Source organism: Atractosteus spatula, chromosome 6 (assembly GCF_055471065.1).
Source record: "Atractosteus spatula isolate fAtrSpa1 chromosome 6, fAtrSpa1.hap1, whole genome shotgun sequence".
Taxonomy (NCBI): Eukaryota; Metazoa; Chordata; class Actinopteri; order Semionotiformes; family Lepisosteidae; genus Atractosteus; species Atractosteus spatula.
Genome location: NC_142711.1, coordinates 47,074,381 through 47,098,587, shown reverse-complemented (window position 1 = coordinate 47,098,587; position 24,207 = coordinate 47,074,381). Strand labels below are relative to the sequence as shown.

At 36.9% G+C, this 24,207-nt stretch overlaps 1 protein-coding gene across 1 annotated transcript in view; it reads right to left on the bottom strand.

Annotated features, from left to right (window-relative positions):
- Positions 1 to 23,258, bottom strand: part of riok1 (RIO kinase 1 (yeast)) — a 29,511-nt gene extending 6,253 nt beyond the window's left edge. The window contains exons 1-12 of the mRNA XM_088918323.1: positions 23,085 to 23,258; positions 21,383 to 21,584; positions 21,024 to 21,114; positions 20,355 to 20,424; positions 19,367 to 19,409; positions 18,437 to 18,529; positions 17,778 to 17,890; positions 6,637 to 6,717; positions 6,162 to 6,248; positions 4,199 to 4,336; positions 3,023 to 3,126; positions 1,869 to 1,975 (exon numbers count right to left, since the gene is read on the bottom strand). Coding sequence (XP_088774449.1) covers positions 1,869 to 1,975; positions 3,023 to 3,126; positions 4,199 to 4,336; positions 6,162 to 6,248; positions 6,637 to 6,717; positions 17,778 to 17,890; positions 18,437 to 18,529; positions 19,367 to 19,409; positions 20,355 to 20,424; positions 21,024 to 21,114; positions 21,383 to 21,584; positions 23,085 to 23,155 — 1,200 coding nt within the window. The 5' untranslated portion in view covers positions 23,156 to 23,258. The remainder of the gene's footprint in view (positions 1 to 1,868; positions 1,976 to 3,022; positions 3,127 to 4,198; positions 4,337 to 6,161; positions 6,249 to 6,636; positions 6,718 to 17,777; positions 17,891 to 18,436; positions 18,530 to 19,366; positions 19,410 to 20,354; positions 20,425 to 21,023; positions 21,115 to 21,382; positions 21,585 to 23,084) is intronic.
- Between the last annotated feature and the right edge of the window lie 949 nt (positions 23,259 to 24,207).

Below are 24,207 nucleotides of genomic sequence, written 5' to 3'. Positions count from 1 at the left end.
ATAACCCCGTTCTCAGGAGTACATACAGCAGAGATGCTGCATGTGCAACAAGTGGAAAATGTAAAACCATCTGTTTCCGAACTTAACCTCTGGGAGACACTACCGGTCAATCAGAACTGAAATTGTTCAGCATCTGATCTGAACTGCGCCTTCCCCAGGGCTGTTACTCTGCTTAAGAAGAACGCATGAATCAGGATGCAGTGTGTATATACAGTAATTGTGGAACTGTGCATGTTCTTTGTGTCAAGTGTATACATGTATTATTAAATCGTCTTTGTTTTTTTTTGCATGAAGGTACCAGATTAAATTCCTTGTACATATAACGTCCTTGGCAAATAAAGTGACTCCGATTCTGGGTTGGTAAAAATAAAGAATGAAAAACAAGCACTCTACTCTAAATAACAGTTTAGTTGAAAAAAAAAGTCTAAAATGTGACAAAGACATCAGTTTATTTTAAAGTTACGGTGCTCTATGTCTGTGCAACAAATCTGAAACTGTAAAAAGTCACACACAGCTCGGTTCAATCTGAGATAATGAAGTAATTTGCCTACTGTACACACCAGAAAATTTACCACTATTTTTTTAAATGAAGACAATTATCCTGTCATCAAGAAACCTGTGGAGTGAATTTATGAGTCTGAAGGAGAAGCAAAGTTACATGGTTACAAAGACCTATATCATAAATCTTTAAATATATACAGCAACAACTCATTTTTCTAATATTAACTGTAAGCAATTAAGAAACTTGTTTACTTGATCAAATTTTGAAATTATTTTTTTTTAATTCACACTTCTCCAATCTGGGAGACGCCTCTGTGCCCCCAGGTGTAAAACCAACAGACTCAGGAAATCTTTCATTCCCACTGCAGTTATACTCTTAAACAATGCAAAGTAACTGCCTTGTTTCTTTACTCCTGTTACACTACTGTATTCTCTTCCCTTTTGATGTTTATTTGTTATTGTGTTGTGTTTGACTGTGCCATAAAACAAATTTCCCCTAGGGGACAATAAAGCTTAAATTAAATTAAATTAAAAATGTAGAAATATAAAATGCCTGGATTTGTGTTGCTTTTGGCAGTGCCTGAGTTTTCCCACAGGTGGCAGCACTCCTGGGAAGTGGCACAAAGCATTTGAACACCCCCACCTCTACCTTACATTTCTACTGTTCTCTTCACCTCTGGTTGTAAGTACAAATGTGTGATTCTCTTGAATAACCACTCAGTTGCACGGAAAAAGCAGATCACACACTTTATACACAGCAAGAGAAAGAAAGGGTTGTACCAGGACATTGTGGGAAGGGGGTCAAAATACTGTGTGCAGTTTCCTTAGAGTCATTTCATTCAATGAGACCACAGATTCTGCCACAAGAAACTAGCATACACACTTTCCAGGTATCAGACATTGTTTATTATATAAACTATACTGTATTCAACAGCCACTTCATTTGTCACCTCTGTTCTTTAACGGCAATTAAGATTATTCTTAGTATCATCAAAATTAGGGCAAATTTATACCAATGACCTGCTACAAACACTGGTCAGCATTTAATTATATTGGTTTGTTCTGTTAGAGGTTTTACACATGGCTGTCTGCCTATTGTATAAATTGTACTGAGGATGATCAAGAGTAAAACTGACCCTCAGTTATATGACATACAGATTATAGCAACAGAAACTAAAAATTGTGTTCCAATATTTTGAGTTACATAAATGCTACATATTTGTAAAACACCGACTTTCCAAAACTGTTGACTAACTGGAATACGGTTTTATGTTTTGTAAAACGTGTTTTAGAAATACTAATGAACAAAAGAATGTGTTAAAATGTTGGCCATATTTAAAAATTTGAAAGAAAAACTGTGCTCTCACTTTTTCCAAATAATCATCGATGTTGTCGCTGGTGATGGAAGGGTCCGTGACAAACTCAAAGAGTTCTCGTACAGTCATCACGGCAACACCACGTTTCAGGAAAAAGTCTGGTAGAGAAGAAGAAATAGTGGGTAACAATGTTAGTCACAAGAAAATAAAAATCTATGGACAGCACACTACATCTAAGCAAATATTTAATGGTTTGTTACTTATTTACAACCCGACAATTAGCTACCAACCAAACAAACATTTAGCTATTTGAAAAAAAACACATTAAAAAAAGACTATTAAACCTGCTGAACTGAAGAGAAACATACTTTTTTAAAAGCAGTTTGTTAAAAAACCTAATTCTGGGCCTATGTGGTCATTATGATAAAAAGGGGAACGCCAACTCAAGAAAGAACTGCTGATTTTATGAAATGTGTGCATGCTATTTATACTAGAAAGGAAACCACAAGATGAATGGTAAGCTCGCAGGGGATATGCTACTATTCCCATACAATAAAGACTAGGAACTACAGTAACAGACCACAGATGGCCATGTAACACGCCCAGTGCCCAGGCAGGCTGACACTCAGGCCAGCTGTGGAAACACTTTGATAAATATGATAATGAAGCTTAGACTTCCACAAGCTGCTCTGAGATGCTATACTTTCTGGATTTCAAACCTCAGCAGGTTTAAGTCTGTTATTACTTACTGGGTAATCAGACAAACACACATATGTGAAAGTTAAATTAAGTAGCAATCATGCACATACGGAAATTTAATGAAATACAAAATAAGGCCATATCACTACATACAGATATGCACATAGCAAGGAGCTACGAAGGCAGCTTGAAGACTGTGTTCCTCTTTCACATTCAACAGATGCACAAGCTGAAGCTGATTATGGTGGCTTGAGAGTCAAGGTAGGTTCTAGTTCAAGCACAGATGGAAGGCCCCATCCTGCACTTAAATCTCCTGCTTGTCCCTTGGACCTGCTCAAGAATTAGAAGCCAGTGATGAAGGTCTGCTTTCTAACAGGAGGTGTGCGTGGAGAGGACTATGTTTTTTCTCATGCTGCAGAAATGTATGGCAGTAGTGGGAAGGTAAAACTGATTAACAAGTTGCAACAGCAAAGGTGTGGCGTGTGAAAAAAAAAAGCCTTCCCCACCATTAATATTGGTGCAGTCCTTCCGAAGGAACTCCAAGGCATGCGGGTGATCGTGTTCCACAGACTGAGACACGTCGATAATGTAAGCATCTCCGTTATGGTACCTTAAAAATACAAGACACCAACTTTTCCTGTACATTCTTCAGTCATGAGGAAAATTCATGGTTTGAAGTACATCATCACAAGAGAGAAAGTCCTTTCCCATCTAGTGCAGAAAGATGTAAAGCTTCAATGGACTAGTGTCCTTGTGACAACACGTACAAAGGTAAATAAAAATCTGTGTTCTTATGTACAGATCAAACTTTTCCTATACGTTCTTCAGTCATGAAAAAAATTCATGGTTTGAAGTACATCATCACAAGAGAGAAAGTCCTTTCCCATCTAGTGCAGAAAGATGTAAAGCTTCAATGGACTAGTGCCCTTGTGACAACACGTACAAAGGTAAATAAAAATCTGTGTTCTCATGTACAGATCAAACATCAATAGTGTTGTTCATCACTTAAAGGCATGTTTTTCCCTTTCAGACCTTTACCACAAACTACATTTTCCTACAGTATGCCTCTTGCTATGTACAAAATGCAACTGCCTCTCCTTCCCTTCACCTCTTCACTTTTATGCATCTCTCTGGGTAACTAATATTGTATAAAACCAATTCCTTACTATCCATGTTTGCAGGATTTCTACATAGCCAAACATTTCAAAAAGAGTTTGTGTGTTTTGACTGTGCAGAATTTTTTTTAAAAAAGGATTAAATAAGATGAAACAGAAGGTTTTGATTAAACTCATTAATTCGTTAACCTTCTTGGATGATTCATTGTCAGCCTAATCTGGTCCTTTCTCAGAATTATACATTATATATCAGAAAGGTGTGTCTGAGACGTAGCTGGAGAAGATTTCCACTATCCCTCAGCTCCATGCGACCATTTCAGCACAGAGAGACAGTTTTTCCTTTGGCTTAGAGTAAACAAACATGAATGCACTGCTGGAAATACAATTTCTAAGTAGATACAATCTTGTAAATTAGGCAAAAAAGCAGAGAGAGAAGAGAAAAACTACAGTAGTACTAGGAAATTCTGTAAGTGCTAGTACAGGAAGCTGAGACACAGATCCAGGAACTTGTCTTTAAATGGTGAACAGATGCCTGAAAAGGAAGAGGGATGAAACAAAGAGACTTACAGCATGTTGAATTCACTCAGGTCAGCATGGACAAGTCTGGCCTCCTGGTACATCCTCCTCATGTGCTGGATGACTTGCAGGTACAGCTCCCTTGCTTTGGACTCCGACAGCTGTACGTTCTTCAACAAAGGTGCTGGCCTGTAATTTTACAAACATCACTACAGTTCCAGTCTGCAGATATCACCTGTTTCCCATTTACAGTCCAGCTTATTTGTGTAATGTCCAAATATAATACCACCCACTATAAAATTCACATTGTTGCTTATGTTATTACAGGTTTTGTTTAAGAAAAAAAGATGCAGATCACAGGTACAAAGGTAATGGATTGTTACTATTTTATATTAACAGTTACAGTGGCCCTGGAGAATTTGCATACTTCATCCAAGTTACTCTGCATGTCCATGTCTCAGAACACAAGAAGACAACCTCATCTTATTTCTCTAAAACAAAGCTTGACGGTTGTAACTTTCAAAAGTTATTTTTGTCATTTTATGTGCGCTGGTCATGGAATTTCCACCAATCAGCTAAATTCATTACAAACCATAGATTGGCGTGGAAGCTCAGACAGCTTAGATCTGAACGAGCAATTTCTAGACTGGTTGCAACACATGCTTTAAAGAAAACCTTTCCAGGTGAGTTTGTGACACCCTATATTCAGATTATAAAGCAGTTCATTTCTTTTCAAAAGGTAAGTGAAGCCAGTATAAGCCCTGTCAGTTTGGTTAACTTGACTAGCCTCTCATTACTATACAAAAAATATGGTAAAAACAGGAAAATGTTACTAGCCAGCTTCTGATTTATAGCAAAAGATACTTTCAAAAGATAAGAGCACAGGGTCAGCCATTTAAACTAAAACATTGTTAAAAAGTTTAGAAATCTTTAGTTTCATGCTTTCACATATATTACAATGCAAATTAAAAAGAAAAATATATCTCTATAAAACAGTATGGAATTTTCTTCTTTAACCAAACTGAACAGCTAAAGCACATTCTTCTTCGGTTCTTTCTAGGTTAACTGGTGATTCTAAACTGCTCATGCGTGCCTGACAGTCTGGGACTTGATTCAGTCCTGCCTTGTACCCTGAACGTTCTTAGTAGACTCTGGGTTGCCAATTCCCTTGAAGCAGCTTTCTGATCATAGATGAACAGAAGATGAAAGATAACTTAACTTAAAGATCTGACTATGTTTGGTAACAACTTGAAGATCTTAAAGACTACAAAACTTTATCACCAAAACTGTTGCAATGAAAACAAGAACCAAAGTAATGTCACTTAGTACCTTTCTACAGTCTTTTATAAACAAGGCATTTTATCACAATTCAGTATTATTCGAATTTTGAAAACAACTGCTGAGTTTTATGTTTAAATCTAAAGTTTTAACTAATGACCATTTCCATACAAACCCAGTGTAATGTATTTTTTCATACAGTTCAATATATTAGTCAACTCTCAGAACCAGCACCACCTTGAGATATTTGGGGGAGCCCGAAAGCCCCTTTTCCTGAATGCAGCTAAAATGAAAAGCCGCCCTGGTCTAACACAAATCTATCCTTTCCACTTTTCTAATATTAATAAACCACACTTAACATCAAGTACAGTCAAAATCCACAAACGCAAAACCCTGATTTTAAAGTAGTAACTATACATGAAAAATAGTACCAATAATGTGGTAGGGAATTAAATATCCATCTTGTTTACATTTCAGTACTGATTCTGTCTCCGCTTCCCATCATGTTGTTTTACCATTCAATTCCATTTTACATTACAAAATGCAGCAGATCAAAGTTTAAATCGGTGTTTAAGTCACAAGTAAAAAGGCACTAGAATGTCTTCATTCTCAATTGTTAAAACGCCAACATAAAATTAAGGTTTTTGAGGGTAAGCCAAAGGTCAGCCTAGTAAATGTCCTCATAGGTAAGGAGGCAGAGAAATCATGAAAAATGTAAAGAAAGGAGAGGACTTACATTTCATTTTTGCCTATGAAGCCCATAACAAGAACGTGGCTTCTCAGCATTATTGGTTCTGGACTGGGTATCTGGGCCACCTGCAATCTATAATTTGTAAGTGATCATTTTACAGTTAGTATCAGAAAAACACATCTTGTTCTCTAAAACAGGTCAATAGCTCTTACACTTTAACTTTTGGGATTTACACATTCTAACGAAGTAAGTCTCATTACTGAAGTGGAAAAAATGCAAGGTGTTAGTCTTCATTTACTCATCAGATGCATTACTTATTGTTCAACAAATACATCATATCTGAGTTCCAACTGCTTAATTAATTAATGCTATCCACACATTTCTGAAACTACTGTAGTTCTATGAATTGTGAGCCTGTAAAAGTTAACATAATTACATTCTTTAATAAATACTTTTAAACCACTACTAGAAAATCAAACTTTTAGTGGGACAAAGGCTTTGTTCTTTTAAGGATACTCACCTAATTAAGTTTCGCATTTCTTTTTCAGCCCAAGTCCTCACCATTTTTCTAGGATTACCTTTACAATAGCCGTGACGAAACCTAGAGAAATGCAATAGTATAATCGGTAACGAATGCACGAAGGTCTTGATTCTAGATTCACTAATATATTCAGCGCAATCTTTACTTATTTATGATTGATTCCCTCTTTTTAGTTTGAGCATTAACCCAACACTAACCAGCAATAATAAAAGACTAAAGTGAATATACTAATTTTAGGATGCAAGGCACTAACGTTTATGGCAGCAAATTAATATTATTAAGGCTGAACTCTTTATTATAGTGGTATAAAATGAAAAACATTAGTAATTCATATGCCTTTGCTGACATTACAAAAACACATTGTACTTCATATTTAAATAACATTTACAACAAAAAATCCAAATAAAAATGAGGCTGCCCCAGTAGGTTAACAAGCAACTGTAAAACGTACACTGTTTCGGTCACCCCTTTATATCATATCACTATAAACCTGACAATCATTTGATGCACATTCCAGTTAGATTTGCTGACATGAAATATGTAGAAATGTTATTCTAGTATCTGCACATTCACAGAAGGAAATACAGATGTTGAGGTGTATGCAAGAGTAACAGGTTCCCTTCTTCATCCCAGAAAAGGGATTGAAACATGAATTAAGAAGTCAGAAGTGGAAACTACATGGAAGTGCCTTTAAAATCTGAGAACAGAAAGCACTTCTTAACACAAAGCTACAGATGCAGCCATTCAAAATGCGTGCGTTATTTTGCGGCATACCCCGGTGGGCGTGTCGCGGCATCACGCAGTGTCACGCAGTGTGACGTGGTTAATCGCGCGTCATTTGACGCTCTGCCGGAAACTATCCGGCGTCACCTTGTAAAACCGCCAGGGGGAGCTTAACCTCTCATGTACAGCATTTGAGCCTTTAATTTTGAACAGTGTATTACAGCATGTTAATCTTCAGTCATTAAAATGTTGGTATATTTTATGAAAGCAAGATTGCTCAGTTGGACAAAAGTACACAACCTACCTTTATCAGAAATATTTATGCATCAAAGCCTTTACCGAAGATATTACTAATAGTATTAATAATGGATGACTTTGGACAAGCTGTATACTCAAAGTATAATTTCTTTAGCACATTTGTACAAGCACTTGGAATCTGTCCAAACCATACTTTGTCAGGCATTTTGTTTTACTTCAACGGGCATAAAAACTTCCTTGCTTTTAACAGGGCGTTTCATAATTTCTAACTACGAAAATGATTTAAAATGCGACACCTATCATTCAACTAGAGCTTAAAATATCACAAGGAAAAATACACACCGGTATTCCATTTCTCCCTAAACATTGTAAGCTTCGAAGTCTTTAACTAACGTGATACCGGAGTCAACAAGCATACTTTTAGAATTTGATTAAAAGGGAATATAATATGGAATCGCGTATCTCAAGAATTTAATAACGGTATGATTATATCCGTGTACTGCGGCAGGGCTGTGTAGGGCTGTTTCGCCTGCCTGCTCATGCGAGCTGACTGTAGCCGACTGGTCTAGGTGCGTGCCTGCCAACGGGCAGGTTGTGTGCTCGAATCCAGCTGGTGCTGAACCTTCCAGTTTTATTTATTTATTTTTTAATCGCGTAACATATTACCGTATGCAAACTGTACTGTATACAGTATGTATATGTATATTTAATGTCTTAACTGTGCCCGTTTAATTGAATTTTAAAAAATTATTTAACACGAACATTAAGCTGTTTACATCTTCCGCCTGAGAACAGTCACCCGTTGCTACCCAATGCAGAATGGTGATTGGCTGACACCATCTGACACCCCTCTGATTGGAGAAAAAAGACGTGCTAGTTTGCTATACATACTGTAACAGGAAGAGGATTTCTTTCTATTCAAAACGTGTATTTTAAAAGTTTAAGAAGTAAAAACCTTACAGCGTACACAGATTTCTAAACTGATCAGGATCGTTATCTTTGTCTTATGCATAATAATATTCACCGCTCTGTGCAGCAAATTAATAATAAACTTTATTTTATATAGCGTTTTAAACGAATAAGTAATTAGATTGCTCATAAACCTAATCACTTGCTTTTTCTTTTTATTTAGGCTCAGATTTCAACTATAGATCGTATTATTAATAACCATAATAACAACCAACCAACAAAAACAACCATATAAACATAATACCAACCAAAAACATAGATAACAACCACAATACAAAATCAAATATATCAAACCATTTTACTCTCGCAAAGTCCTCCAATTATCATAATCCCGCCCCTTATGCAAAACCAAACCTTCCTCCCATCCCAGTTTATCCTGTTTATCATAAACAAAATCCACCTCAATTTTCAACATAAAGCATTACACAAAATCAATACCTCAACACTCCATACTCAACAACGATAATTCACAAACAGCCAGAACATGTAACTACACATTCCCAAACAGACCTAATTTCCATAGCCCCGCCCCTTATGCAAAACCAACATCCCTCCCCTGTTCTCTCTCTCCCCTGGCGGTTGTAATTGTTTTTATTTTCAAATAAATTTTAGCAAAGTCATGCATTTTAAAAATCTTAAGATTTTTATATTTATGTCTTTATTTAGTGGTTTCATTAGTGACAAAGGCTAAACTTTCTTGGAAAAATGTCTTTTATGTAAACCATGTTTGCTATTTATTCATTCAGGGCTAAAATATGTTCATTGTATTCTAATGAAAGAAGGGTTCCTTTCGCCGTAGTCGGGAGCCTAGCCTTTAACTAGTAAGTACTGTACTTACTGGGTTTTTGAGGGGGGGGGGAGAAAAATCGTTTTCCCAGCCTAACAGTATTGTTTTTAACCTGTAAATTTGCTGGACAGAGAGGTGAACATTATCACACAGAAGACAAAGATAGCGATTTACGTTGCATTGTGTATCGTGCTGCTTTAATACAGTTTTAAATAATTGGAAGTCTAAACAGTATCAGCTTTATTTATGGGTTTTAAATAAAGGTGATTTAAACGCGATTTAAATCAATATAAATGTTTATATTGTAACGCATAGGTGACTATTCATTGTTATTAAAATGACTTAAATTCGATCATGTTGTGATATTTAGAAATATACATTTGTTTGGTGCGAGTGAAGTTTTATTTAATCTCTGAGCCATACTGATTCTTCTGGAAGCCAGTTTCCGCCAGGGAGTAAAAAAAAACACACTATGGTATTCTCTCCAATGCAGTGCAGTTAAAAACATACCTCTGATGCTGCTCCTAAATGAATATCGTTTATGACCATCAGAAGCTTTATGCTCCTTTTCTTTTTTCCAGTGGATTGAACAGGGAGAGGCATTTCATGATGTACTTTTCACTGATGAAACAACAGTGGCTCTGGAACAGTTTTCAACCATGTCGTTTTATAAAAAGGGGAGATATGTACACGTTACTGAAGCTAAACGTTTAGCCTTTGTCACTAATGTAAACACTAAATAAAGACGTATAGAAATCCCTACGTTACAGACTGTATATGGCTGGTATTGGTAGTTTAAAGAAAAAATACACACCAGTATTCCACTTTCTCCCTAAACATTTTAAGCATCAGAGTCTTACATGTGGTTATTTATTGCATAATTTAATTTTGAAAGCCACTGAGACATCAGGTACTACTGTTGTATGGTACAAGTGTGGTACTTTTAGGGGTACCACGGTACAGAACACTAGTTATTTAAATATGATTGATAGATAAATAGGCCCACTTTATTCATCCTGAAGAAGATAGAAGACATCCTGATGTCTTAACACAGATACTACAGTGCTTAAGTACTACTCACGTATATGTTTCTAGGTTTATATTATGCATTTCATACGGTCAAATTACTTTTGAGCAACTAATAAGAAGCGCGAAACGGTATGCGTTTTAGTTTCGTTTCGTGCTGGGACCCGTGGATTGATTAGAGATATCAAGTACATACAAGTCATTTTTTAAATGTTGTAGTTCGTCTTGAAAAAATGTTACGAGTACATCATCTATCAACAATTACACAGGTTCTGTTTCCATATTGCGGATTTTGGTTACGTAATATTATGTTCTAGATTTCACGTTGTGAATATATGATTTGGGCAAACAGAGCCGCAAAGAAGTACATTATGGGTGGTTGTTTTTTTTTTGCAGTTTTATCTAGAACAAGCGATGCTTAAACCTTTGTCTGATTCTTGTGAAACTATCCACACGACAGTTACAGTACCTAGGAGTTGACTTCAATGATGTCACTGATGGGATGTTTCTAAAAATCCATCCTCTGTAAAACGTCTTCTCTAGTTGTCCTGCATATGTATTCGCTAATGAAGCTGTGTGTTCTGAGCCTGGATCTCTACATTTGTGTATGAACCAGCTTAGAGGGCTAAAGACAGCTTGTGTTTAAATTGAGTGTAAGGCAATTTATGCTTCTAAAGTCATGGTCAGCATTTTTGTACTGTGCTGTAAACTTGTTCTGTGCCAAGTCACATTATTTTATAGCGTTTTTATAGCGTTATCAAATCCGGTGGCGCGGTGTTAGTTTCCTGACTCCCATGTCACATGGTCTGTGATTGAAACCTGTAATACCGGTTTAATTCGTCACAGCCAGCACTCCGGTTGTAAAGTAGAAGCAGGCGAGATTTCCAGCGAAAAACACCTCCCCCTTCTTCAGGTGTGAGGGTCTTCTGCTCAGAATGAAACGCTAAAATGTAATGTAAGCTCTGAATGGGTTCAATTGTGATTTGGGCTTGATTAAGGTCGCTGCCTTTCATCTAAAACCCTACTTGAATCCTTCTAAACTAAAAATCAGTGTTAGTGAGTTCTAAATAAAGAGGTATCCAGGTAACAGTGAAACGGGCGGACAGTCTGGGGAGATCGCCCGTTTTCCATGTAAATAGTTCCCTGGTTCCGCACCCCTTGGTGTTTCTCTCGCTCTCTCTCGGGTCACCTGATCATTAGCTCGAAAGATTTGAGTGCTTTGTGTATATTCTAATGGTAGTGGGGGCAGGGTGTGTGGGAACAGGTTTGGTTGAAATTGCATTGGAGATCTATGTTCTTCACACCTGAAACATTTTCTCTGAAAGCATTTTCTTCGCTGTTTAACCGATCTTGTTACAGCATGTTACAGTTTACTATTATTAACCATATTAATTTTAAGTGCTTAATGTAAAATCTTGTAAAAATATATTTTCATTGTTCAAATATACATTAAGTCTGACTATCATATAATAAGTTAAATACAAAACTAAAGAAAAAATAGGGTTAAATATAATTCAAAATATTTTGCTAACAATGTTAACTGTTTATGAATAATAAAATGTATTAGCTAAGGAGTAGGATGGCACAGTTGTTAGTATGTTTTTTGTTTTGTTTCTTTTTCATAAATACAACAGTAGTACCTGATGTCTCAGTGGCTTTCAAAATTAAATTATGCATGCAAACCTGTGAACTAGAAAGATAACTAAGATATTCATCCATTTATAATGGTGGCAAAGTGGTTAGCATTGCTATCTTGCAGCACTGGGGTCCTAGGTTCAATTCCTGCCATCCTGTGTGTGTGGGGTTTACATGTTCTCTCTGGGTTACATGGTTTTTCTCCATATGTGTGATATGACTCCCTCTCGCACTCCAAAACATACTGGTAAGTTAATTAGTTTATGGGAAACCTGGCCCTGGTCTGTGTGTGTTTGTGTCTGTCTGTCCTGTGATGGACTGGCACTATGTCCAGGGTGTATTCTGCCTTGTGTCCGTTGCTTACTGGGATAGGCTCCAAATCCTCTGTACTGGATAAAGAGATTAGAAATGGAAGTAAAGGCACTGTGTGGATGGAACTATACACAGTGTTAGAAACCCACTATGAAATGGCAGCATCTCACTGAGAATAAAATATTTTATACTGCTGGCTTAAGGAAACAGCCTTTCCACCTCTCTTGCACATCAGTATCCATACCTAGTTATTTAAACAAATTGCCTCTAATTATAAACATCTTAATATGCTGGCTCTGTGGATCCGCATCAGCTATGTTTGCCCATTCCTTCAATTCATGTGCATCCAACACACAGTTCAATGCCAGCAACTACACATAATCTAAAATACAATCCTTATTTCAGTATCTATGTAAACATATAGTCTGTTAACTTCATCATCTTCATCAAAAGTATGCCTAACCCCATTAGGAAGTGTTCTTGTTATAAGTGTATTCCTCAGCTTTCCCCAAACTATCTTCTTCTTGCCAACATCTCTAGTCTTTTATCCTGCAATAACTCAGCCAACACTTAAATCTCCAAAAGCTGCTTGTGTTAATTTCTTTAAATCACAAATATCATGTGTAAATACTGGCCATGTAATACTCTGCATTGTGGAATAATAGTTTATTTTAAAGGGAACTAGAGAAACTAAGAACTAGAGAAATCAAGAAAGGCTTTTTTTCTAGAATTAATAAATGCACATCCTGTTCACTGGGGAAATTAAATCCACACTGAGCAATCTTCAATATGTTCAGAATATGACAGCAAGAATCCTATCAGGGATGCATTACACCTGTTTTCAAGTCCTTGCACTGGTTACCTATCAGATTTCGAGTCAACTTCAAAATCCTTATCCTCCTTATATACTGTCCTACAACTGGTATTATTGATCTCCGAATTATTGTACTTGACATGACTTCATTCAGCCTTTCCTGAACGTCTATGACAGGCAGAGAGAGTGCTGTTTCTGGTGCGATCTTTTACAGCTGACATTTCACTGTTTTAAACGAACAAGAAATTAGATTGCTCATAAATCACCTATTCTATATAAACACAGCGTAATTGCCCTCCGAAAATCATCTTTTTCTTGTTCGTTTTAGAGACCTTGATCGAAACTGATTTTAGATGTCAGAAAGGATTTATTTTCTCTGTATTTCCTACATTGCTTTGTCGAGATTTTAACTTTATATCTAACTTTATATCTAGGCTCAGATTTCAACTATAAATCGTACAGTAATTAATAGCAGTAAATACTGATGTTTATACATAAAAAAGTCATGCCTTGGAGTATAGACCCCCAAAGGAATGCCATAGACTCAAACTGCAAAATAAACACATACAGAAAGAAAGTATTTGTATTGTAATTGCAAATCCTGGTACTGTATGAGTGATTGGTATGACTTTCCTCATTACAAATCTCTTATTAGAATTTAAATTTCTCTGTAACTCCAGGTCAGAACAGAGAAAATGTAACTGCCTTAAGGAGTTTACGATTATGAAAAATAGAAGGATAAGCATGATACGTATGTCTTCTGTCATTTTCTAAGTCATGTTACTGAGCACCAAATCTTATTGAGAATATGAATCCATTTAAGGTTTATACCATTAAAGTAACGGTTTATTCCATGCTGAAAATGTTTGTACCAGACTTTTTTGAGGCCTGTTTAATTGTGTCTGAAGTCTGATGTTGTAAATTTTATTGTTAAAAAGATCCATGAAAATGTCACTACTAAAGTTAGCTGGTACTGTTGGTACTGTAAGTGGCAAGTAGAGCTCATATTTTAGATTTTGTGTAGTTGCTAGCGTTGAACTGTGTGTTGGATGCACATGAATGAAGCGACGGACACAAGGCAGAATACACCCTGGACATAGCGCCAGTCCATCACAGGACAGACACAAACACACACACACACACACCAGGGCCAGTTTAAATCTAACCTCAGAACCTTTCTTTTCAGAAGACTTAGTGTCTGTATCTGCTTCATTTTCTAATTTTGGTAGCACCTCTACCTGCTTGTCTTTCTTATATGCATTTACTTTGTAATCTGTGGTCCTTTTATCTGTTTTTACATCTACTGTATTGCTTTGAGATGCCACCTTTAATGGTGATATATCAAATAAAGTTTTTTATTATTGTTATAGGGAAACATGATCAGATTGTCCCTGGTTCAGAAAAAAAAGATCTAAAGTATACTAGTTTGTCACTCTTCTAATTCCCTTTGCTAAATGACTTTTCATACTAATCTGATCAATCTAACTGCCAGTTTTCTGTGCTTTCTCTATCCTGCTAGATTTGCAATTATTCTGAAAATTTTCATCTTGAAATAACTCATTTCTAAATACCTTTTTCACTGTTAACATCTTGCAGCAACTCTGCGACAAAATATACACTCTGACAGTTCATCCTGCTACCAACATTAAATAAAACAAATCTTAAGATTTCTATATTTATGTCTTTATTTAGTGATTTCATTAGTGACAAAGGCTAAACTTTCTTGGAAAAATGTCTTTTATGTGTTGCGGAAAAAACTGACTTGCTTTAACAAAATATGTTTACAAATCCTTTCACCTGCCATTTTCGTAGTTAGAAATTATGGAACGCTCTATTAAAAGCAAGGGAGTTTTTATGTCCGTTGCAGTTCTTTTGCAACATGAATATAATTATATCGTTATTAATTTCTTGAGATACGCGATTCCATATTATATTCCCTTTTAATCAAATTCTAAAAGTATGCTTGTTGACTCCGGTATCGCGGTAGTTAAAGACTTCGATGCTTAAAATGTTTAGGGAGAAATGGAATACTGGTGTGTATGTTTTCTTTAAAGTACCGATACCAGCCATATACTGTATGTTTAAGTTCCAAAATTAATATCGTTTATGGACTTCACACGCGTTGCAGTATGCTCCTATTCTTTTTATGCTCAGGCACAAAGTAAAAGGGGATGCTTCATATTGCTTGACTAATTTTAAAAACTAAGTTAGAAATGCAGACGCTCCCTCGGTGCGCTGCTCTGGTGCGCCGGCTCTTACACAGTGCCTGTCTGCCGTAAGCGTTACAATATACATACCCAACACTGCTTGTACCCATCTGTCATGCAAATAAAACACCTTGAATTGAATTGAATTGAGGGGAGAGGGGGGGAATACTAAAGCCAATACTGGCTCAATACCCTCGATGGGCTTTGACGTGCTAATGCGTTGGTTTAAGAGTCCGGGTGTGGCAGGCTTCCAATGTCAACTCGACTCGATTGGAAGACAATGAACGTATTTTGTGATATTTAGAAATATAAATTTGTTTGGTGCGAGTGAGGTTTTATTTAATCTCTGACCAAGGGAAACGTTTCATTTTTTTCAAAGAAATGTTTGTTAAAAAATAAAGTCATAGTTCTATGGGATTCAATCACAGACCATGTGACATGGGAGTCACGAAACTACTGTAACACACAGCGCCACCAGATTTAATAACGCAATAAAAACGCTATAAAATAATGTGACTAGGCACAGAAAAAGTTTACAGCACAGTACGATAATAAATGCTGACCATGACTTTAGAAGCATAAATTACCTTACACTCAATTTAAACACAAGCTGTCTTTCTGTATGAACCTCTAAGCTGGTTCATACAGAAAATGTAGAAATGCATTAGCCTGATTATGATTAAAAAACACATAATTAAACACGCGTTTGCGATTTAAATCAGAACACGATTTAAATCAATATAAATGTTTATATTGTAACGCATACTGTCCAGCCTCCATTTCTCTATAAAAATTTACTCTGTTGCACACACACACACAATAGAAGGAGGAACCGCTGTCAGAAGGGAAGATATGTTCAAAATATCGCAAATATCGATCATGTTGCGATATTTTGAAATATAAAAGTCAATTGATTGTCCATAATATCGCTATTCTATTTTTTCGAAGAAATGTTTGTTAAAAGAAAAGTCCGGTACCAGCTGGATTTGAACACACAACCTACCAGTTGCTAGGCACGCACCTAGACCAGTCGGCTACAACACAGCTCGCATGAACAGGCAGGCGAAACAGCCCTACACAGCCCTGTCGCAGCACACGAATACCATTATTAAATTCCTTAGATACGCGATTCCATATTATATTCCCTTTTAATCAAATTCTAAAAGTATGCTTGTTGACTCCGGTATCACGTTAGTTAAAGACTTCAAAGCTTAAAATGTTTAGGGAGAAATGGAATACTGGTGTGTATTTTTTTCTTTAAAGTACCAAGACCAGCTATATACTGTATGTTTATGTTCCAAAATTAATATCGTTTATGGCCTTCACACGCGTTACAGTATGCTCCTATTCTTTTTATGCTCAGCTACTAAGATTTCCCTTCATTGGTAAATTCAATATCTACAACGGGCACAGCAAAGACGTTTTTACTGTAAGTCTTTCTACGACAGACCAACGGACCACGAGTGCCCCTGTCGGTCAACCAATCACTTACTGCGGTGCCACGCGTCATCTTGCGTCATACTGAGCGACGTCACCTGCGGTACGTGTCTGTGACGCACACTTTGAATGGCTGCATCTGTATGTGGCAGTATGGAATAAAATACCCAACCAAGTTGCAAAAGCTGAAACTCTGTCTCCTTTCAACAAAAGGCTGGATGAGTTCTTCTTATGGCAGATGATTACAGTACTCTATATATCCTAACTCTCCTAGACTTAGGCACTGCTTTTGACACTTTTGATCATGACATTTTACGCTCCCTTTTTGAGACTGTGTTGGGAGTTTCTGACATTGCTCTGAAACAGTTCAACTCTTATCTGAGTGATTAACGACACCTTGCTTCTCTTGGGGGGTTTTAGTTCTGAAACTGGGTTCACTGGGTTTCTTATTTTTGCAGTACCGCTGTATGAGCTAGTATTCTATGTCTAGACAATATTTTGTTCAGGTAGCTGTTGCAGTAGCTGTTCCACTGATGCTTTACAGACTGCATCTGGTACACCATCACATCCTGAATTCCTGATGAGGACCCAGGAAGAGGTTCGGAGGTTCATTTCAGTTATCTTTAAGCTCATACACAGGAATACTAGTATGCAAATGACTTATAAAAAGGAAAGTAAATTCTCTAACAATGAGACCCTATTTCATTGCTCATTCAATGTTATACATTACTCTCCTATGTGGGGATTGGTGCTGAGCAAAGACAAAATTATACAGGTGCAGGCAGGAGCTGAAGTGATCTCTCAGAGACATCTCAGTCAACACTCGAACTGTCTGCACATTTATGAACAATTTAACTCCATATCATGAAAATTGAGGAAATTTTATCCTCAACTATTATCTTGTAGAGTGCTTTCTTGTCAATTAATATGGAAGACTTTAAAAAAAAATTACCTGAATTCTCCACTGACATATTTGTCACGATCTTTGAACAATAAAATGGAGGTTTTGAAGATCTTTATGGCTCTGCTGTCTCCCTGGGAAGTTGTGGCGTGGTACACGTTAGCCTGAATGACAAATTCTGGAGTTAAAGATAATCAGGAAGACCCATGCCTCTGTATGAATGAAAGCTTTTTTATAAAAAAAAAAGTTGCACACTAACAAAAAAATACCAAGCAGCAAACACTCTGTTACCTGACCTGACTTCCTGTTTTTATATTTGACCTTTTCCAAAAAATGCCTCACCAAAGAAGACAACAGCATAATTAAGATTCCTGGGTTTGTTTTGCTCGTTAAATGAACTCTGTTACTTGCATAAGAGGAAACCATTCAAAGTCACCTGGGTTTTGGATGCTGTCTACAAAATCATTAAAACTTAAAATGTTGCTGTTCATGCAATATGTACAAATGTTATGAAAAAATGATGCAGTTCAGAAGAGATCGACAGCAATCTGCAAAAAGTTATAAATAATGTGACTTTTTGGAGACTTATGCGAAGGTTTAGTCACTAAAGAAGACACACGGTGGGGAGTTAATTACAGTTTCTTAATGTATTAACAGTGCGCTCTCCCTTTGCAGAGGAACACGACTCTGGACAAGAATCAGAATCTCACCTCCTTGCCTGTGCTGATGCAGCCATTGATTTCAGAGAACACGCCTCTGCTCAGCATTTTGAAGAGAATCATGCGAGTTCTTGGATCTAAAACCTGGGAAAATCAACCGATGGGAAGAGTCAGGAATTCGTTTTATGCCCAAAACCAGTATACCTCCTGAATCCACAACATTTCTATTCACAAGCTGGAAAAACGCACAGAACCAGCAGACTAGTCAAAGAAACTCAAAAGGCCAAATGAATGAAAAATATCCGAATGAATAAAGAATGCAGGGAGAATGGCCGCAATCCACATGAGTCCTGATTCATGCAAAAGCCCTACATAGAACTCAGAAGGCTAGAACAGGCAGGCAGAGACCAAAGTGATACTTCAATCATTCAGACCATTTTAATAAAGACCAACACTTCGCAATGTCCATTGAAAAGGCGGAAAAACAGACTAAAAAAGTAAAAGAAGACAGGTAAAGTGTAGGGCTGAAAGTAGTCTTAAAAGCCTGCATCCTTGCATTTGACTTTCACAGTATGCTGCATAGTTTCAGAAAACAACATTGTTACAGGTTGCTGTTAGTGAGATTAACTAATCAACCCAATAAGATCCAAAACTTTCAGGAAATCTTATTTCATGGCTCTATAGGTTAGAGAACATAACTTACATTAGGTTCCAAGTGGATCATTACTATACATTATTTCAAAATATTCATACATTTCTAAGATGTAAGGCTCATTTTAGAATGCTAGACGCATTTCCAATTTTAGCATCTAGCTACTGAAGACAGAGAAAATGCTCTCTTTTTCTCAGTCTCAGATGTACTTTAAAGCTTAAAACAGGAGAGATCTGTGGGAAAACATACTCTCACTGTTGATATATTCCGAACAATGTACAAGGATTATTAAGGGGCTTACACAAATTATCACTTTGGAAAACAAATACCTGTTCAACTGTAGCTCTGTCAGATTTGTCCTTAACGCGACGCCTGCAAAATCATTCAGAAAAATAATATATTTATTCAGCTTACTGATATTTGTTTGCTTACAGTTACACTGTATACAATTCTTTGGATGGATTCCCTTCTCTAGACACAAATGAATGCTGGTCTGCACACGTACTTTCAAATGCTTTTTTCTAAAGAGTATGTGACAGTCAAGCCCCTAAACTTTTCGCAAAGCAGTTCAATTGTAATGCAAAGTTGTTTCAGTTATTCAGTCCTTACTAAAACAAATCTTAAAATGCAGTTCTGTTCCCTTGTTATAGCCAGCAGCCATATCACCCTGCAACTCACAACTGGCAACCCACTGAAGTTAAGCGGGTGTGAGCCTGGTCAGTACCTGAGTGGGAGACATCCTGGGAAAAACAGAGGTTGCTGCTGAAAGAGGTGTTAGTGGGGCCAGCAGGGGGCACTCTACTGTAAACAGGCGCTGTCCTTCGGATGAGACGTAAAACCGAGGTCCTGACTCTCTGTGATCATTAAAAATCCCATTTCGTTTCTCGAAAAGAGTAGGGGTGTAACCCTGGTCAAATTTCCCATTGGCCCTTACCAATCATGGCCTCCTAATAATCCCCCTCTATGAATTGGCTACATTACTCTGTTCTCCTCCCCACTGATAGCTGATGTGATGTGAGCGTTCTGGCGCACTATGGCTGCCGTCGCATCATCCAGGTGGGGCTGCACATTGGTGGTGGAGGAGGGGAGTCCCCATTACCTGTAAAGCTCTTTGAGTGGAGTGTCCAGAAAAGCGCAATATAAGTATAAGCAATTATTATTATTATTGTTACTTATTTTACAGTTTTTTTAAAACATGAAGCTTAGTATAATCTTCACAACAGTAAATGAGATCCTTAATTTTGAGTTAATTGTATTTTTTGTTATTTCCTAATAAATACTACTAACATCAGTATAAATAATCAATGGTCCACTTACGTGTCAGCTTCTTTTTGTCTCTGCATTTCTGTAACTTTGTTAATGACAGAATCAGCATAGTTGAGTTTATCTGGTTACATAAGAAAAGAACAAAAGCAATAATAAACATTAATGCCGCACAACAGACAGAATGTTGTACTTTCTCAATATCAGATGATTTCAAATGCAAAATCTTAAATGCAAGCTAAACAAAAATACAGGTATTTCTATCATAAGGCAGAATTATCTGCCTAGAGATTAAGATGCATTATATTAACTAATTCTTGAAAATAACATTTGTACCTTCTTTACAAGAAAAGCAAAATTAAAGGTAAAATAATGAAAAGATTTTTTTATTCACTGTGTACTTCAAGCTAACATTGAAATGCTCAATTTCAGCTCATTTAACTTTACTTTCTAAAAACAAAGTATAGCTTGATAGTTTTTAAAATACCTTTATAAACTAAATTACTTTAAAATATTTTCTAATCAAGTTAGTATTTTTGTAATATTAATTTGAAAATTAATATCTTGTAATATAGGGAAATTATTTGGCTAAAATCATCTAACTGTACACAGACCATTATACAATATAAATATAACCTGCCCATATTACCTTGGACTTCAATAATGAGGACTATAATCACATATTCACTGTAGGTTTATAAAACAGCTGAAGGTCTTTCTTACCTAGGTTGATTTTATGTTCATATTTTCTCAGTGCCTTGTCTGTTGGAGTTGACATCTTCAGTGATTTATTACTTGGAATCTGTCTGTTTGCCTGTCAAAATCAAACAATCAATAATACAAATTATTTGATTTATTGACTTAATATAGGAGTTTTATTATATAATATATACCTTATTAACCCCCACACACAGGGCAGCTTGTAGAGTCAATTTTACATGTTCCAGTTTATGCCCTGTCAGGATACATTTACAAATGACTTAGGACAAAATTCAATTTGATCAGCCCTACGTTTTACAGATCCCTGGTTATCAATATTTAATACATTTTATACATTGTCTCCACGGCAGTGTATCAACTACCTGTTGGTTGTTCATGCAAAAGGCTGTGTAACGTTTGGTGAGGTCTCCCCCAGCACTATTCCAGTCCCACTCGTCTTCCTCATCCTCTTCATCGTCCTCTTCCTCGCTGCACTCCTCCGTTGTTGAACTCAACCCCACTCTGCTTAGCTCATTCTCCAGTGCTGGTACTGCCTTAACGTCTGAGGCATCACTTCCATTCTCGCTGTATAAGCAAAGCACACTCTGCTTTCAGAACAATACGTACAGATAGGTATGGAAGTTCCAACCTCTGCCTAAGTTTTACAGTACAAAAGAAATGAGAGAAATGAGAATTTGAACAAGCTCAAAGTGGTAATGTGAACATTGCCTTTAACACCCCTACTGTTTCAAACAGTACTTCCTAGGCAGTTTTTTTAATAAAAAAATACCCAGGATCTCCACTTAACAGCACCGTGTCCCCTGTCACAATACAAAGGCATTGGAAGTTGTGGTCCAGAGGGCAGAACGTCCACCAGCACCAGTTACAACACAAACCTGGCTTTCCTTGAAGTCTCTATTCCATGGACTGGCCAGGCCCAGACTTGCTGGGCCTCTGAGAGGACCAGACTAATGGTCACACAGCAGAGCTATCAATGCCCAAGAAGGTCATTCCCGACGTCCATCCATTTTCTAACTGCTCTACCTAATACAGGGTCATGGGGGAGCCGGAGCCTATACTGGCAAGCAATAGGTGCAAGGAAGGATACACCCCGGACAGGACGTCAGCCTATCACAGGGCAGGTGGACACAAACATACACACACACCAGGGCCAATTTTCCCAGAAGACAATTCATCTCCCAGTATGTCTTTAGACTGTGGTAGGAAACCAGAGCTCCCAGAGGCAACCCACAAGAACAAGGGGAGAACATACAAACTCCATACAGACAGCACCCAAGGCTCCAGTGCTGTGAGGCCGCAATAGTAACAGTGTCTCGTACCTAACACGAACATTGACATGGTTTCATTCCGACACTGTGATGTTTCATACCGAGAAATGTATCACAAGAACATAAGAAAGTTTCCAAATGAGAGGAGGTCACCCCTCGCATGTAGTCTATTTGGTCGTCAGTAGTTAACTGAATCAAGGATCTCAACCAGCCGTTTCTTAAAAGAAACCTAGGTATCAATAACTTGGAGGAATAGCTTGTTTAACACTCCTACACAATCAGGCATAATTTCTATACAACACACAGACTGTATAAAGTAATTGTAATTCAACGTATGCAGTATATCTTACAAATGGGTATAAAACGCCAGTGGGAGTCACGTTTTAAAGTGGAAAATAAAAAAACGGTGTACAAGAATATCTGGAGTACTTTCTGGTATTTAATGAAATAATTAAATACCAGTTTTGAAAAAACACGAACACGTTAATGCGGGGGAATTCATCCTTATAATTTGCTAAATGACTCAATGTAATGTAGTTGCGATTTCAATACGCAAATATGCTAAGCACACTGTAACTGTAGAACGTCATCATTCCTAACAATTCGTTAGAAATATGAATCTCTTTTAACTGTTGAATATTCTGTTTCACTCATTTAGTCAAATAGTCGTTTGAGCTATTTAATTTATGTCTTCGAGCATGTTTGTGTTATGTGGAAGGCCGGGCAGAACTACTGTTGTTCTCACGACTACTGCTCAACAGCAGAAATATTTAATTTTACAGAATAGATTACATACCCTTCCGATATTTCGGCATCGTCAAACTGACCCGGAACAACCGTTGTTAATATGTCCGCTGGCTTTGACATGACAAACTAGTCTGTAAGCCACACAGTACAAATACAGTATTTCACCATCCACAGCCCTAAAACACGTTCCTTCCGCAGGGCTAGCAAGAAACACATGTTGTACGAGAACCGGAAAGGATCAAACCTTCTCAAGAACAAACAAAACGCGTTTTTACCCGAGTCGTTCATCTGTTCGGATAGAGACGTGGGCATATTTTTGTAATATAAGTAAGGCTCCCTTATTACATAAAAAAGAGACATTACAACAAAAGCTTTAATATTCCATAGTTAGAATTATTATAGTTTATTTGGTTTGTGATTCATCCTTCACAGTAAATGTTTTGGCATTTTTTTTTAACTTTGGAATGTTTAAATCTTCCTTAATCAAAATGCTGCGTCATTTAAAAATGCTTTATTTCAAGGAAATTATAGGCAAAGCCAAGTCCAATGGTACATTTCAAGAGTTTTTCTCTATTTTGTTTACATTGGCTCTGAATTTAACAGCTTTTACAGTTTTATATGACATTTTTAAATGCCTGGAACTATAATTACAGTATTCATTATATTATAATCTATACAATGAAGGTTTCATTCTGTTTTTAGAAATGTATTCTATTTATTAGTATTCAGCTTATTCTATTTATGAACAATGTAAGTATTATTGTTATAAAGAAGAGAGTGGTGTTAACTGCTGACACAGGACGATGTATTTCTATTACAGCTTTCCTAGCTGAAGTTTAATTCATGAAGAAAATCTCCCTGCCCTTTAGGGCTAGTTGGCTGCGAAGGGACTGCTATTTTGTAAAACAGTCTCGTAATTATGGTTAACACTGCTAGAGGAACACGGCACTAAGCACCCTTCATCTAGGACCAGTTATAAATGTGATGAGAACTCCTGTCACCACAAGTGAAAGAGTTAGATAAGACAAGATCACATTATTTATTAGCCATATACAATTTCTTGCATTACAAATTTGTCTTTTCACATACCCCAGCTTGCTCTCAATGAGACACACAGGCTCATTGAGAGAGGCTTGGGGTTAGAGCAGAGGGTCAGCCATTTATATGGCACC